The sequence below is a fragment of the Drosophila albomicans genome, chromosome 2R, assembly GCF_009650485.2.
Source record: "Drosophila albomicans strain 15112-1751.03 chromosome 2R, ASM965048v2, whole genome shotgun sequence".
Lineage (NCBI taxonomy): Eukaryota > Metazoa > Arthropoda > Insecta > Diptera > Drosophilidae > Drosophila > Drosophila albomicans.
Window position 1 is genome coordinate 14,595,818 of NC_047631.2, and position 17,477 is coordinate 14,613,294.

At 38.1% G+C, this 17,477-nt stretch overlaps 2 protein-coding genes across 2 annotated transcripts in view; both read right to left on the reverse strand.

Moving 5' to 3' along the window:
* LOC117573433 (choline O-acetyltransferase) overlaps nt 1-15,613 on the reverse strand; it is a gene marked incomplete at its 5' end in the record, with an annotated part of 28,515 nt that extends 12,902 nt beyond the window's left edge. Inside the window, one exon of the mRNA XM_034256648.2 lies at nt 15,412-15,613. Coding sequence (XP_034112539.1) covers nt 15,412-15,613 — 202 coding nt within the window. The remainder of the gene's footprint in view (nt 1-15,411) is intronic.
* On the reverse strand, nt 2,287-15,509 carry LOC117576320 (vesicular acetylcholine transporter). Its single transcript, XM_052007478.1, has 2 exons — nt 15,412-15,509; nt 2,287-8,770 (listed from the first exon to the last, which is right to left on the reverse strand). The coding sequence occupies exon 2, from the start codon at nt 8,306-8,308 to the stop codon at nt 6,569-6,571; it is 1,740 nt and encodes a 579-aa protein (XP_051863438.1). The 5' UTR covers nt 8,309-8,770; nt 15,412-15,509; the 3' UTR covers nt 2,287-6,568.
* Nucleotides 15,614-17,477: the final 1,864 nt, after the last annotated feature.

A 17,477-nucleotide genomic window follows, 5' to 3' on the forward strand; every position in this document is an offset into this window, starting at 1 on the left:
GACTAGCAATGTTTGGAGGTGTCGATTTCGGCACTCTCTCGAACTTTGTTAAAATATATGTGCATATTTAAATTATTGGCTTGCATACGCTTGGCCAGCTTCTTTTTTTTTTGTATCCAACACATTCAATTACTTGTTTTCCAATTGATTGATTGATGCTGGGATTTTTGATTAGACAGACAGTCGGCTAATCAGATATTCATGCACCATTACAGCAGACACTGGGTGTACTTCCACTCTGCCATCGACATCGATTTGGACTTCCGTTTTCTACCCAAAGGAACTGTCTAGATTTCCCCCTTAGTTATTGATGAAGCCGTTCCGTGTTCAGGTTCGTGTGCAGACGTCAGCTTCAATTTGTTGCTCGCTGTCAGTTATTTTGTCTACTCATGATTACATTTTTGCTTTTGGGTCTCAAAAAGTTTTCTGTTTCCCATAACTCGATTTGCATTTTAGCCAATCGAATGATGCATTAGCACGTTATGATCATCTTTAACACTGGTTTGGGGAAAAAGAGAGCCACATATAGACACAACGATTTACACCCCAAACAACGAGCTGGAGCTTATTGGCCACACGCCTACTGTTTAACAACCAGCAATAAAACGCTTCAATAAACCAACATGCTCATTATTAAGCGGCAAAAATCACGCTCGAATTCATTGCGGCTCTTTTGCTAGGAGGAGGCAGGACTAACAGACCCCAGACCCCAATCCCAGACGACAGCAAACTGCTGCCGCCTGTCAGAGATGGCGATAAAAATGTAATCCCAGTGAAAAATAATGTTTCTGCTGGCAGGCAGGCAGACAGCATTCCAATTCAGCGAAAGTCAACCCCAAGACCTTAGCTCATTATTGCCTTCGATGAGGGGTAAAAACATGGGGTAAGCAAACACAGTCAAGCAATCTGCATGTAGATCTAAAGACATAATCGATCTATTTCCCAAATTAATCGCGAATGCGTAACACGCAAAGGTATGTTTGGTATTTAGGATTTTCTGCTGAATCGTGGTAAAAAATAAAATAATTGCCAAAATCCTTGCCGCATTGCTTGAATCGAGGAAACAAGCGTGACAAATGAAGCAGAACAATTTAAAAAGGCCAAAACAAATCCGAGAAACGCCCCCGCGACACGTTGCGACTACATAAAACACCAGCAACAGAAACAAGCTGTGACCTCAGCAGGAGCAGGAAGGTCTAATATAAGTAGGAGAGAGTATTTGGCTGGTGCCAGGGCGGAAGTTGTATGGTCATAACATTGTTGAATAAATGAATGAATGACTGAATGAGCGAATGAATAAATGAATGCAAGAATGGGTCTCTCTCCTGCTTTTGTTCGCTTTCGCTGCTCGTAAAGGGCTTCGCTTCAATTTATACACATTTTAAGGGTGGCTCGGCTCGGGCTTCAGCTGATGCTGCTCCTGCTCCTGCTTCAACTCCTGCTTCTCCTGTTATTCCTCTTGTTTGAGGCTGCACGCACACGTAACAATTGAGCCGTAAATCCTTTACGGTCTTAACGCTGCTGTTTTACGCCACTTTCAATACAGTTTTTGGCGACCCTTCGGCTGCGCTTTTGCCGCTCTCCGACGCTTTTGTTTGCGGCCTATTCATTGTTGAACTTGCAACTCCTCGCTCCACTGTCTCTTCCCTGTTACATGGCAAACTCAAATTAACTGCCAGCTTTTTTTTCTTCTCTTTTCTTTTTTCTAATTGTTCAAGTTGAAACAAGCGGAAAGCGTAAATTGCTTACGTATTGTTCCAGCAACGAGTTCGGTCAAATAGTTGCGGTTAGCTAAGCTGACCCGGCTCTTACTGTAGATACATTTGTATCTGAATCTCTCTTTTCTATTTCTATACATAGTATTTGTGTGTATCTATCGACTACCTTGAGCTGTGGTGGAAACGTGCTCCCCCTTCATGCGTGTCCTGGTTTCACGTTGCGCTGGGGCAAAAGTTGCTAATGGAAATTGCAAACACAAAATCATTTTCCACGTCCAAATTTCTGGCCGCAGGGCACGCACACAATTTACTTGGGCTTCCCACACTCCTTGGCTTGATAACTTTGATGAGTACATGAACCACACGAACCACCAGCCACCAGCCTGCAGCCAGCCACCATCAACCACCATTAGTAAAGTTTGCTTGGAAAAGTTGCTGGCTTTCTACCTGAAGCAAGTTCCACAAGGCAAACTTTCAACTTACTCTTTCTACGTTGCACAGTTTTCATTAACTAATTAATATAATTAATAGCATTGTCCCAATTGAAAGACTTGTTTCTGTTCTTTTTTTTCATGGTTAACAATTATATTTCAATAGTATTTGTTTTATGTGTATTTCACTCTGTAATATGCATTATTCATTCGATTTGTGTTGTTGTTCACTTACTCATACCATTTTCTGCTCATTCGTTTTGAGTACCGTACATATTCATAGTGTATTTGTTTGCTGTTCATTTCATTTCGTATTTCATTCGTAATTCATCATAACTTATAACCATTTGCCCATTGTTGTTCATGATATATATTTGTTGTGTTGTGTTTTAAACAATTTCTGTTAATATTTCAACTTGATGTCAAATGTGTACTTTGATTGCACTTAAATATCCTTCCAGATTTGGTTGAACTCATCATATTATTTATATCTGCAAGGATATTGTGTGCTTCGGCTAACCGAAGATTGGCATTATCTCATGAGTTTGTATACATTTGATTATTGAAATTTGTTTGTTTTGTATTTGTTTCCACAATTTCCTGTATATGTGTCTGAGGGTTTAATCAATACGTTTTAGGTTCTAGCTATGTTAAGTCGTCTCTCAGCTATAGCATTTAAATAGTTATAATTCTTTGGGGATATGTATTTTAAAGTATTTTTTGGTTTTTGAATTTTAAGTAGATTTGGTAAGAAACTCAATTTAGTTATAGAGTAATCGTAAAGTTGGATAGACTTTGAAATTGAACAGCAACGTTACAGAACTGGGTTAGGTAGTAAATAGTTTGAGTTTGAGTTAGACGTTGAGTTGTTCAGTTTTGAGTGTTTTAGTTTTGTTTTTTGCTTTTGTTTATGTTTTTGTTTGAATGCCTAGACGAATTCATTGATTTATTACTAGAATATTAATATATATTTATATAATATTACAAGTACTATAACACAAACGTCTATAACATTAGCTGAAACAAATTGCGAATAATTTAACATAGTTAATTGTTTGTTTGTTTAATTGTAATACACTAGTACTTAAATACATTATCTGAAACACTTTGATCAAAACTTACATCTCAAACTAAGTGTAAATATACAAAACTGAACTGTGGCGGCATTTATTTAGGGCTTTCATTTAAAATTTCTTTAATTAACTTTTTGAAATTGTTGAAATCAAATTTTACGTATAACAAACACTTAATGAACCTTAGTCGCATTTTAATTTCATATTCGTTAATCTTAATTTTGTATTTTTTGTTTAAGATATATATATTTTTTTATTGAAATTTTTTATACTTTCTCGAAATGATAATAATAATAGCTCGTAATGCGCACAGTTTTTTTTGTGTTTAAGTAATTATAATATGCTATTGAACATTTAACACTTTAAATACATATGTTTATATTGAATTTAATTTTCAAATTATTATTTTTTTGTTTTCTTTATTTTTTATTTTGTTATTTCATTATTTATATGTTACACTTTATTTTGTGATTTGCTTTTATAAATACATATTTATATATTTTATTAAGCAACATATTAATTTTTACAATACGTACAGATATATTTGTTTTTCATTTTTTTATTTATATTTATTTTCTTTTTTTCAATTTTATTTATTCTTATAAAATTTCGTAAGTTATTACACATAGCCGGCACTGTTAGCATGTTCTGTAAGCAACATCTGCGAATACCCTTTCTCTAAATTGTGAATCTTTCTTTATTTCGAAAGTATTCACTTTGTTAGATTAAAATATTCGCAGGCTCTCTCCAGTCGCGTTGCTAATTCTTCAATTTAAAATTTACAATATAGTATAATTAATTTTAAACCGTTTTTGGAAGATTCTTCAAATAACATATGTATATTTATCTTCTTTGCAATGGCCTCTTCGAATTAATATATATCTTGGGAAAACGCAACTTGGGTTTAACTTTCAAAAGAATAGATTTTAATAGATAGGAGAGAGACCATTTATAGAAGGATTAATAAACACAATTATGCAGATACATTGAAGTATTGCAATAAGTTTTGTTTTCGTTTTAATTATTTAGTATATTGCTTTTAGAAATGCCCATTAAATATACATATGTGAATTATAATATATCGATACACAATTTATTATAATTGTTTGTTCTCTTCTCATCCGCTTAAAACATATATTAACAATATCTTAAAGATTTCGCTATTATATGCTTTAAATGGATTCTGATGTGATCTCTTGACTTGGTTTTCATATACTATTTTTTTAATGTTTTTTTTTTTTTTTTTTTTTATATTGTATGTAAATTTGTTTTCTATATATATAGTTTTGCATTAAGATTCTGTTCGCACACGATCGCGCATTGTTTTAATTGATACATTTGATGGGAGATTTTTTCATGAGTTTTATTCATTATGTTTTTGTTTACATATTACTAAAGCTTGTTAATATGTATTCTATTATAAGTTAGTATTTTAATATATGGTATATGTTGAGGAAATAATATAAAATTAATATAGATGGTAGATGAGATACAATCGAAATGATTCAGTGCATTGAAATATAACTCCTCACTATATATTTTGCTTAACTAATTGCTTTGAAAATCAGTGCAGTTACCATACTGGATGGGAAATAAATATTGTATATCTATAATAAAAAAAATCAAATCTGTTGATAATAATGTTCGTTTTCAATTTGAATAAACTTCTTGTATATGCTTGTAGATTATCAACTAGATTAGATAACGTTTGCTATTTGTATGTATATATTTAAGTTGAAAATGGCCGTGTCACTGATATGTTTACGGATACAGAATGTTCAAGTTTTGTCTATAAGATAATTCCAACACCCAATACATCTATACCTCTAAACTATGCGCCAGTATGTGTGTGCTGATAACTGCATACACACACAGACGTAGCTCTGAAGTCAGTATTGAGTGATTGGTAATATGGGTATGTATACAAAAATTCAGTTTATCTAAGCCTAAATGTAGTACTGTGTATAATATAGGGGCAGTAAACTGCCTTCAAAAAGTGGTGCAATCAATATGAGTTGAAACATATCATCATGTTGAATATATGATATAGAGTTACTTAGTTACATACTACATACACATAAGGTACACACATTTAATGCTATGCTATCGTTGAGCTACTACGGCGGCTGTTCCCGCACCCGATTTCACCTCCCAATCTCAATCTCAAACGAAATCAAGTTAGGGGCTCGGGTGTTTTTGGGGGTTCTACCATTTTGCACATAGAGTCGACAAGCAAATAATAATTGATTGGTAGGTAAATATGAAACATCTAATATTTTCATTATACGAGTATTTCGCAAAGTTGTATATGCTATGTATATATATTAGGGCCTAAAAATAATTTATCGATATGATGCGATATATACGAGCATGTATATACACTCGTAGAAGTTGTATGTATGTTTACTATATACTAATAGCAATAGTTAATATCACTTTTGGTAATTTTAACAGGCGAGCCATTGAGACTCTGATATGTATCGTTACCTTGGTTGTGTCTTATGTTCAAATCTGTCAAAACGGAAAATTCCATTAAAACACGAAAATCATATAGCACCGCTGACTAGACCAGTTCTCGACTAACACACAAGTCCTTTCACAATGACACCCGAAAGGGAGGAGTTACGTTTCCACTCCATTTTTGGAGGGGTCGATTTCCGAGTTTTGTGCAAATTGTGATATGTCTGCGATATTGATGTCATTGCCTGTGAAACGACGGCACTTGTGGCATCGAGTGGCCAGGTCAGCAGCGCCGCTTACCTCTAAAATTGTATAAATATGTATAGTATATATATATATATGTATATCTGATATCTAATGGGAACAGCAACAGTTGCAAGTTGCTTCCTCCCCATTTGTGTGTAATTATGACTATGCTTTGGTTTCTCTAGCTTCACTGATAGACACGAAAACACGGCGGCTGCTGAAGTACTGAGTATAGGGCACCGATATCGGTCTATATAGCGCACTAAACTATATAGTATTGATGTATGTATGTATGTAATGAATATCGTAGCTGCGTGCATTTTGTTGTTTGTTCTATTGTATAACCTTTAACCTTAAGCTCAATCTGCGTCTTTGTGTATGATACAAAACGAGTGCTTGGCATTAACTAGCAGCTGCTTCAACTAATTGCATGCTACGATTATGCTTTTTATAGTGTACGTACCACTTACTATAATTAGGTAATATATATATATATATATAATTAGGTATATCTATGTGCATACGATATACGATGTTGCGATAATCAGAACTCTAACGAAATATACAAACAATCGACTCGAAGATGCACAAATAAACGATGTAAACATAAAGAAACGTTAGTTTTGTATAAGACAACAGTTTAAAATCCTTGTCTAAATGGATTCGCTGGTGCCGCAGGACCTCTGCTTTGTTGCTGTTGCTGCTGCTGCTGTTGTTGTTGCTGTTGCTGCTGGAAAGGATTCACTGCCCTTGGCTGAGCATAACTGCCGCCTTGCTCCTGATAACCTGGCTGATAGCTCTGATCCTGCTGATAGCCACCGCCACCGGCCTGTTGTTGATAGCCCTGCTGTGATTGGTAATCGTATTGCTGATCATCGAGGTTGGTCTCCTGCTGTGGCTGATATTGCTGGCCATACTCCAGATGATTCTTCAGATCGCCCTCGACTGGCTTTTGATCGTGCATAACGTACGTTTGATACTCCTTGTTCGGTGGATCCTGCATCAAGATGTTCGCCTCGTTCTCGAACGGCTTGAAGTCATAGATGTTGCGCAGCTTGCGCAGGACAGGCACATAGGCGAGATTCGAGAAGGCAATGAGGAAGTTGAGTGCCGTAAATCCAATGGCCTCCACAACTCCGCCAGCAATAATCGGACCCACAGCATAGGCGATCGAATACGAGATGTCGGCGATTGCATAAATGCTGCCGTACACCGACACGTAGCGCACATCCACCAAATAGCCGAGAGTGGGCAGCAAAGCGGTGTCGATCAGAGCAATGCCAAAGCAGATGACACAGATGGGCAGCATGAGCATTTTGTAGCCACTGCAGAAGGGTATGATGAAGCAGGAGAAACCCTCCAGCGCCAAGCCACCGGCAGCCATTAGCCACTGATGTTGCGGATACTTTCGGGCCATCTTCACGGTGATAACGACGCCTAGCACATGGGGAAAGAAGGCGGGCAGCCAGACCATGCCAATCTTCCAGTTTTCCGTTGTCATATTATCCTCCATCCACAGCGAGATCGTGGGCTCGAGAAAAGCGAGCGCCACATTCGACATGGTCAAGGCGCCAGCACAGACAGCAATGTAGGGATCCATGAGCAGACGCCAAATGGGAATGGTTTGATTCGAGACTTCTTTGCTCTGTTTGATTTGCTCCTTCACAGGTTTCATGACTAACAACAGCATCAAGCCATCCAGCAGACAAACCAAGGCGAGTATAAGGAATGGCACTTCCTTGCCGGCAAACTGATACAGCGCACCGCCAAAAGGTGGCGCCACCAGGCAGCCAAAGCTGATGAAAGCAAGCGCAATACCCAACGCCTGTGAACGTTCGTTCTCCTCCGTAAAACGATCCGCAATCATGGCCAGACCCGATGTGTCCGCAAAGGCGGAGCCAGCGCCCTGCAGCGAGCGGGCAAAGAAGAGAACGCTGTAGCTGCTGCCGCAGGCGAAGACCGCAGTGGAGAAGAACATGATGGTGAGGCCAATCATCATGGGTATATCATACCCGATCTTATCGATGAGGCCACCCGAAAATGGATTCACCATCAGCTGAACAATGGCCTTGGAGGCAAACAGTATGCCCGTGGCCGAGTCCTGGCCGTGATGATCATGATGCACTGGGATCAGGCGACCGGTGACATTGTCGCGCAAAGGCGGTGGCGTTGGTCCATCATCGAAGCTGCCAATTTCGCGCAGATAATCGGGTATAATCGGCACGATGACCATGTACAACATGTTGTCCAGCAACAGAGCAATGGAGACAATGACCAGGATGAGGCGACGTTGATTCACCGGCTCCTGGATCTTCTCCCACACAATCTCCTTCACCTCGCGCAGCTCCAGATTGATCAGCGGTATTTGAAATGCGGCCATTTTGCTTTCTTTTAATATTTTCTCTTATGCTGTCAAAAAATTATTTAAACTCCTTTCTTCGCTTCCTTTTCTTTTTTGCTTGCGTTTTGTATTCCTTTTATTTTTTTGTACTCAAAGTTGCCACCACTTTTTTTGTGGTTGCTTTATTGTTGTTTTGTCGTGCTTTTGGCGCTTTTCAATTTCATGACCGCTGCCGGAAATTGTGCAACGTTTTCTTTCAATATGGCCGCTTCCGTTTCCGCTTTCCGTGTGTTAATTACTCTCGCCAATCGCTTCAAGTGCAGCTGCAATTTCTTGTTTTTGAGGTGGTTTCTGTTCTCTGTTCTCTGGTCTCTGATCTCTCTGGTTAACTGTATTGTTTCTTATTTCACACAGCTGTGTTTTACATGATTTCGTGTTGTAGTTGTTGTTGTAGTTGTTATTGTTGTTGGTGTGCAAGTTGTTGGCATGCCAGTGAACAACCTTTAACGACACAGAAACAAGATTTCGTTAGTTTTATTTTATTTGTTTTTTTCTTTTTGGTTTATTTTCATTTATTTTTTGCTCAAACTAATTTCACTCTCTCTTTCTGCATATAATAATTTATTTAGTTCTTGTTAAGAGGACATTTGATTCATTCGTTAAAGTATATTTTTGTTTGATTTTTGATTTGATTTAATTTGATTTTATGATTGAAATGTTGTTTCTGTGTTGCAAAAGGATGCCTGCTGGTGAACAAAAAGTGTATTGTTAAGATTAATTCACACAATTCCCGATTGTAGAAATTTATATACACATCAAGTATACAGATTAGTTAAGAAGCGCGCGTTTGGCACAATTAACACACATTTCAATCATAAAAACAAATATACGTATACGAGTACCAAAAATATTCTATAATTAAAGCATTAAATATTCATAACAGCATTACGAACAAAAGGCAATCAATTTAATTGCTTTTCGCTCTCATTGTGATTACGACCAAGATTTACATAGAGTTTGTTATATACAATCATGTATGTTATGTATGTATTAGACAAAAGCGTATTATAATTGCGCCCTCGAAAGTCGCGTGGCCACACTCGAATCTGTAATTATAATCATTGCTTTTTTGCTTGACAATATAATATCATACAATATGTACAACAGGCACCTCTTGAACAAGCACGCAAACCAATTCAAATTCCAATTCTAACCCCATCGACCTGCAGAATATTTTCTGCTTTGCTTAATGGAAATGAAATTCGCATAATTGAAGCAACTTTGTCTTTGAACTCACCTGCATCGAACTAGAAATTTTATACACATTATCCACACGTTTCTATTTTGTTGTTTTTTCTCAACTTTTATATTTTAGCTGTGTTTTTTTTTTTTGGTCTTCTTTGCTCCCCTTGTGAGCTATCTATGCTGATCTAATTTCAACATTTATCTACCTTGTAACGTACTCAGTGCCATCCCCCAAATAGACACAACATAAAACATTACGTGTGCAGGGTATGAATACATCCCTCTTCCCTGTTCCCTGTTCCGTGTTCCCCGCCCCATCGAAGCTTGCCAATTCAACTTTACTTTGGTATACACGAGACGTTGGAAAAACATTTCGTTTTATCATTAAATTTTCATGACCACGTTCGTGTGGGTGTATTGGTTTACTAGTGTGTGTATATGTGTGTGTTATATTCCCCAAACTTTGCTGTGTCTGTGCCTGGAGGGAGCTCAGCAAGCAGCAGCAGCAAAAGCGGCAGATCGCGTCCGCCCTTAGACTCAGCCACATGAGTCAATTATCGTATGTCTCGTGTGCCGTGTTTCAATGTTATTTTTCATGCAACGACTTTAATTTTCTCTGTATGTATGTGTGTGTGTGTGTGTTTTTTTTTATGCTCCAGGCCCATAACTACAATAACAACAGAGGAGAGTGAGAGCCAGCTAGCGCCCAGGTGGGTCGTTGTACTTGACCCTGGGGTTGCTACACTCACTCATATACTCATTCTACACTCATGCTATACTCATATACTCATGCCAAGGTTTCGCTTTTTTATCAAAGCCAGGGGTTGCTGCTGCTGCCAGAGCAGCAACTCGAGTCAAGTGCAGAAACGTGTGCCAACAACATGTTTGTTATAATAATGAGAACAGACCTAAAAAACCAGCTGAGAAATTAAAGAGTCTAGGAACACGGAAATATAAATATATACAGACGCTGTGTATACATCAGAGCAACATCAAAAAGCGCCAATTTATATTTACGCCTTTATAATTTTATTGATTTTTTCCGCTTCCGCAGTGACTGGCAGAAATACCCTGGACAGCTGATGAGTTTCCCAGCTCACAACTCACAGCTCAGCACATAAAACATTTTCGGACTGCGTTCATCCGACATTAAATTTAGCCCCTCAGCTCAGCGTCCTTTTGTGTGGAGCCCTTCATTATCCCAGTGGCGCTTTATTTGGGTTTCCTTTTCATATTTCCCCACAGCAATTAGCTAGTCGAGCGTACATAACTAAGTAGAGAAACTTTCAAAGCAAATGTATGCTTCAAGTTGCATTTCTAATGGGATAGAAAATATTCCTTGAATACACCCAACTAAAGTCACTTCGAGTGTGTGAGTGGAAATTGAATCTATGCGCACTCAAAGTGCACTTTTTTTGTGCAAAATGAGATATTCGCCAGCAACTTGAGCCGCCTGGCAAAAGCAGCAGCTGAGCTTTTGTTTCTTCATCTTTATCTTTGCATAAGTTATGAACAAAGGCAACTTTAAGTTTTGTATAAGAGAAAAGTACTTGATTTTGCGAGTTTATGATTTCGACACCCCCCACAACGAGGTGCTTCACCTTGAAACACAACCGAGAGGATGATCAGCGACTTTTGCCACAGTTTTCTTTAGCGCGTTGTCTTGGGAACTTCACAGCAGTTGGTCTTTTGCAGCAAAGCTGCTGGGATTAAAATAAAAAAAAGGAATAGAAGGGAAAAATGGAAAGGAAAATGATGAGAGGCAGGAACGCGAAATGAAATTACATTTATTTTACAGTTGCCTGTGGCGCAGTACGTTTTGCAGCGACTGTAGCCTGGGTGGGTGGGTGTGTCTGTGTGTCTGACGAGGTAATCAGCGTAAAATACAATTTCGTATCATTGTCGAGCAAAAAATACAACTCATAAATGTTGCAAAGAATACAAATGGCCTGACTGTAGCAGTTTTTTAAAACAAATGCGAGCATAAAACGTACATTAGTTAATAAATCAATAAAACGTAAGTGTGCTGCACGTACTTTTTTGTTACGGGTATCATGTGCCAATCCAATCATAATGTTTATCATAAGCTGCGTTTCTCACGTCGACACAAGAGACAAACACACAGAACAATATATAGACATATGCCTTTGGACCCCCCTCGAAGTGTTGTTGAAGTGTTGTAAGCTGCTTTGCTCAAGTGGCGAGCGAAGGGTTGGAAAACACAACGTTTCCTTCTACGATTCACCAGAGCAATTATATGTATATAAGAGTATATGGCTGTGTGTGAGCTGAGGCGTAAGCATATTAATGTTGCCTACTTTTGGGCGCACGCTTATTGATAAACGATATGTGGAACTTGCGCAATTTGTGCTCAGCTAATGAACTGTGCCCAGTTTATGGCCAACTTAAGCGAAGCGTGTCGAATAGCCACAACAAGTAAGAAGGTAAGAAAAGTAAGTAAAATACGAGTAACAACAGAACGGAAAACCACTTGATCGATTAGCAATGCGCCCTTTTTGCGCTTTGGCCTTAACCCTCTTTTGTCAGTCAAGCTGACGCTTCTTCGCATTGTACTTCGCTTGTTGTTTCAAGTTTAATTGACTTTTCTTTATGTCGCACTTTATGTCTTTTGCGCCCCTATCGATTTCACTGGGTTAGCTGCAATTGGGTTAGCTTAATTGGTTGGCTTGCGGCCACGTTTTTTAATTGCAAAAGTTACAAACGAGCCTAAATACACACTAAGGCAAGAGGCAAGGCACTCTACGACTGCCTTGGGGCAGTTAAATTATCAAAATCCCAAAAGCATCAGTTACATCCCAAAACGTGTCGGAGACGTCGACCAGCAGATAGATGCTTCATTCTTAGCTTGGTCTCTGTTGTTGTCATTGTTTCTGTTACGAGCTTAAAATGGCTTTTATCAATTCCCCAAAGAATGCGCGGCCACTTAGCTTTAAGGCAACCCAAGCTTGGGCTCAGACTGCGGCTCAGGCTGCGAACATGACGAGCTTTTTCTCGCTCGCATAATCGTAAAAATAAAAGCATATACATTATGCGTAGCTGTGGCAATTTGCTCTGGTACCATGGGGCGTATGCGTGTCTTCCTTCCTCCCTAACACACCCACACATTCCGAAACATTGGTCATAAATCAAAACATTAACTGGGCGTGGCTAGTCTCCTATTCGTGGGCGTATAATATGAACTTTTTTCGCACTCTCCGCTCTAGGTAAGTGCTGGTCAGCACTTTGGCCACGGCAACAAATTGATTTGCTCATAAATTACTTCGGACTTGGAACATTTATTGCTTTTTTCCTTTACTTCAATATAACATAGACACATAAATTGTACATGGGACAGCAGTGGATGCAACAACTATCATTATGTATGCAGCAGTTAATTTCGAAAGATTCTGATTAATGGCAACGCTTCAGGCAAGTCTTGGGTCTTATCACCGGGGCCAGTTTTAAGCCCCGAAAATGTGAACATTTGCAGCGCTACAAATGCTTGCCAATCAACAATACCATCAGCGCCCGTTTTACGACTTTTGATGTGGCACATCGATGCTGCCCGACTGCCTGCCAGATACAGACTCCTTTGCTGCTGCTGATGTTGCTGCCACATTGAGCCGTCAGCAGCAGCAGCAGCAGGGTCCAACCCTCGAGCTGGTTGCTCTGCGGTCTGGTCCTGGGGTTGGCGTTTTATCAGACAGGCATCAAGACAAATGCGTTACTTGTTTCTCGTTTGGCTTATTACAACAGCTACCTTCCTGGCTGCCCCAGGCAGCAGCAGCCTTTGTCTTTGTCTTTGCCTGTCGCTTTCCTTGCTGTGGGGTCGAACCCTTGGCCACCCTTCGGGGAGAATGACGTTGCGCCCCTTTTTGTTTTGACATGAAACCGCTATGAACACATCAGCGTTACAAACGCGTCTACAACAACGGTAACGGCAACGGCAAACAAGGCAAACAATCTAATGACGAGGCAGCCGTTGTCTTGTTTATACTATTTGTGTGTTGTTTCTCGTGTTTGTGTGGGAAATTTATATTTATTGCCTTCATTATGCAGCAGCCACAGCAGCTAAAGCGGCATCCGTAGCAAATACTGCATAGTGTGAATTCCACAACCAGTTACCTGCGCTTTTATGATTAAGTTTCAGTCGGTGTTAATAAACATTTTTGCGAGTCTACTAAATTAGCGTTGTTTTTTCGCTTTTTAATTTAATGAGAAACTTCACCAAGTTTATTAGATACGGCAATCTTCGCATGCATCTTTGACTTTAATAATATAAAATAGATGGCAACAATAATGACCCCATTTGTATTTAAATTACGTTTTTTAAGTGTCAAAATACTTCAAAGTTGATTAGAGCTTTTGCTAAATATGAAATTAAATGAGCAAATAGAGATGAAATATGTTGTGTATAAGCATTTGTTCAGTATTTGAATTATTGAAGAGAATATGTCCCGTTTCTTGAAGTTAAGATTATAAAAAAATCCAATAAACTTTGATTAATCTTCTGCAATATATTTGTGCCTATCATGACAATATATTTGATTAATTTTGATAAATTTAGTTTTTATTAACTAATTGTAGTAAGCGTACAATTTAACGTTAGTTTGTTTCATAACAACACAATTTTGTAGCTAACTTGAAAATGAAACCATTTTGAACTCTATAGATTTTTGCCTACATATATAAAAGAATGTGAAAAGAAATTTCTAGCACCCAAAAGATATTCATAGAATTATTTACTTTTCAATAAAAGAATGACTTTATATATAATTTTGACTTCCTTTTAAAAAAATTTAGAAATCATATTTTAAGTTTTAGTCATTTGCAATTACAACTTTTTCATGAAATTGGTCTTCTCTTCAATCGATGTGAAAATACACCTATTAAGTTAATGTTTTTTCAAATTAACATTTTTGTTATATTTGTAGTGCAGAATATGATGATTAATACCAATGAATATATTCGACGTATGCAAAATATGTCAACACAAAAACAATCATAATTCTAATTAAACTATAGACTGGCTTTCAAAATTTTTAAGAATGGAAAAACGTAAATCAAACATGTACCAAGAAGTTTTATTCAGTAATTTCATTCTTTGAAAAATTTTAAATAATATATTATGATTTTAGTCAATATAATTGCAATATGCAATATATAACAAAAATATCTTCTTATCTGGCAACTTTTAAAAAAGTATTCATTTCGATTCATTTATTTCATTCTGTAAAAAATTTAAAATTATTTATTATAATTGTAATTATATAGAAAAATAAAAAGATATCTTCTTATCTGGGTACTTTTAAAAACTTTTTCATATCCTTTTATTCATCTTTTCTAGAAATATATATTCTATTAACTTTTCAAACTATATTCATTTCTTTTCATTCATGTTCATTAACATTTCGTATCGTCATTGCATAAGAACAGGAAGCGCTCCCGCTGTTGCCGCTGACACGTTAGGAGACTTGACTGTAACTGTTTCATTCCATTTCGTTTCACTGAGAGACGAAGCATAACGTTCGCTCATATCGTAAAACAAATGTATCCATACCTTGCCTTGTATAATCCCCATTCGTGTGTGTGTGAGAGTGTTTGTGTGTGTGTAAGAGTGTGCGTTTGCCAAAGGACAACTAGCAGGAGCAGGAGAGTAGAAATGAGGTGAATGCTGAGAACACGAACACACACACAACCTCGCACACACTTGCAGCTCTTGTAGTGTTTGTGTTTGTATGCGAGAAGTTGTTTAATTTTAATTATATGCATATTCAGTCTAAGGCTCAGGTTATGTAAGTACTTGAAAAAGTCGTAATTTTTTCAACAGAATTTCAAAAAGCATCTAAATATATATGTATATGTTAGATATGCATTCAATTTAGTGGATAGCTAACCTGTATCGCTCGGTGTGATATTGCTGAGGCGGTGGGTGAGAAACCCGCGCAAATTGGAGACAACACGCTGCGGCGAGTTGGGCCCGCTGCCAATGGAGAAGCTACGCAATTTGGAGAACAGGGCGGCCGACTCCGCGCCACTGCCCGCGGCGCTGCTGTTGCCTTCGTTGGACGCCACGTTCGTTATGAGTGGATGCAGCAATTAGGATGAAATGCGCGCCAGCAGCAGCAAGAGCTCGACCAAAATTTGTCTGCTTACTTTCTTTTTCCACGCGAGCCTCACGCAGTTGGGTTATGTAAAAAACAACACACACTCACTGGCACACGACGAGACAATCCCAAAAATGCCGAGAAAACCGAGAAAACAGTCCACGGAACACACCGAACACCGCTGACACTCTACACGCTCGCTTACGCCCGTTTTCGAACACAAAAATGAGTTTGTTTTGTTGCAACCAGAAAATTAATTATATACATATAATTTGATTTTGTTGTTAACAATTTTGCAAACTTTTTCTTTTTTTTTTTTTGATTTTTGTGTGTGTGGGAGGCCGAGGCCAGACAACGACAACGACAGCAAATAGCAGCGTGCGTTGTGTCGTCCGGGCAGGAGCAAAGGTAACTTCTGTCTGGCGCTGCTTTCACGTCGCTGCTTGTATACCGTCATTTTTCGGTATTCAGCCTGGAATTCCAGCTGCACGCTCGGTCGCAGGTCTCTCGCTTAGCGTGGCTCTGTGGCTCAGCGCCAAAGACGTGAGCTTTCCACGGCGCAGGATATGACGCATGCGCCATCATGTGACAGCCAACCAATTGGCTTGCTTGCTCACCGACAGTCAGCTCTTTCGCCCCCAACTCTCTCTAGTCTGCCTACTTGCCAGCCTGCTTGCCTGCCTGCCTGTTTTCCCATGCACATTACTCTCGCCTAGTTGAACACATTTGAATAAAATTCTATTCGCGCTATGCCGTCTTATGGCATTTGCCTTTGACTCTGGCATTTGTTTTTGTACCCACGCAAAAGAAAATCAATTTCTACCTGTCTAGGCATTTACATGCTTCCAAATTCGTCTTCGCTTTTTCTTCTTCTTCTTCTACTTCTTCTTCTTCATTCATTCCACTACATTTTGTTTTTGTATTTTTGTGTATTTTTATTTGTTTGTTCTCTCGCTGGTTTTTTCTGTAGCATACTTTTTGGGGGAGCTTATGTAAGGCATTCCGAGGGACTATTGTCGACTAGCGTTATTTTCAATTTGCGTAATAGTGTAATTGAACCAGAGCACATGACAATTCTCTTTTAATTTCCACAGTTGCACACACACACAAGCGAACAGCATGCACATGACAACAATGAAGCGTAATCTGTGTATCATCGGCATTGTTCGAGCCGTCAGCAAGTACAAATGATACTGATTAATATCTGATTTCTCCAACGCACTGCAGCACTGCAGTTGCCCGTAGATACCAATCACAACTGAATCTCAATCACTCGACGGGGATTGTGGTGCCACCTACCCAAAAAACTGCGCATTGTCGCCCTTTTTTTTGGGTTTTGTGTTTGCTAAAAAAAAAAAAAAGCAAGAAGAAAATTTGGCAATTTCTTTGTCATTTATCACGTTGTCAGACACTTTTTTGCAATTTATCAAGATCTAACTTATGCTCTCGAGTTTAAATGCCATGCCATTTTTGTGGCTTATTAAAGTCATTGTGCACTGATTTACCCACAAAATACCAGCGACATGTCAAAGGTTGGCTTTCCACAAATTAAAATGTATAATTATTTATCTTAAGGCAAAGCAAATGCGTTTAATGAGATTCTGCAACTAATGAGTTTTTTTAATTTAAATTTTTCAATATTCAATTATAATCTTCATGATATCAAAACAATTAATTTAAGGCCTTGTTGTGATCTTGACTATTAATGGTTATTTAATAATAATATTTATTAATCAACATCAATAATTCTGAAACTTAATAAAAAATATTAAAATATTTATACTTAATGTTTTAAGTAGCCTTTAAAGTAACCTTGTATTTTGAAACTTGTCGATTCGTCTGCATTATTAAGAAAA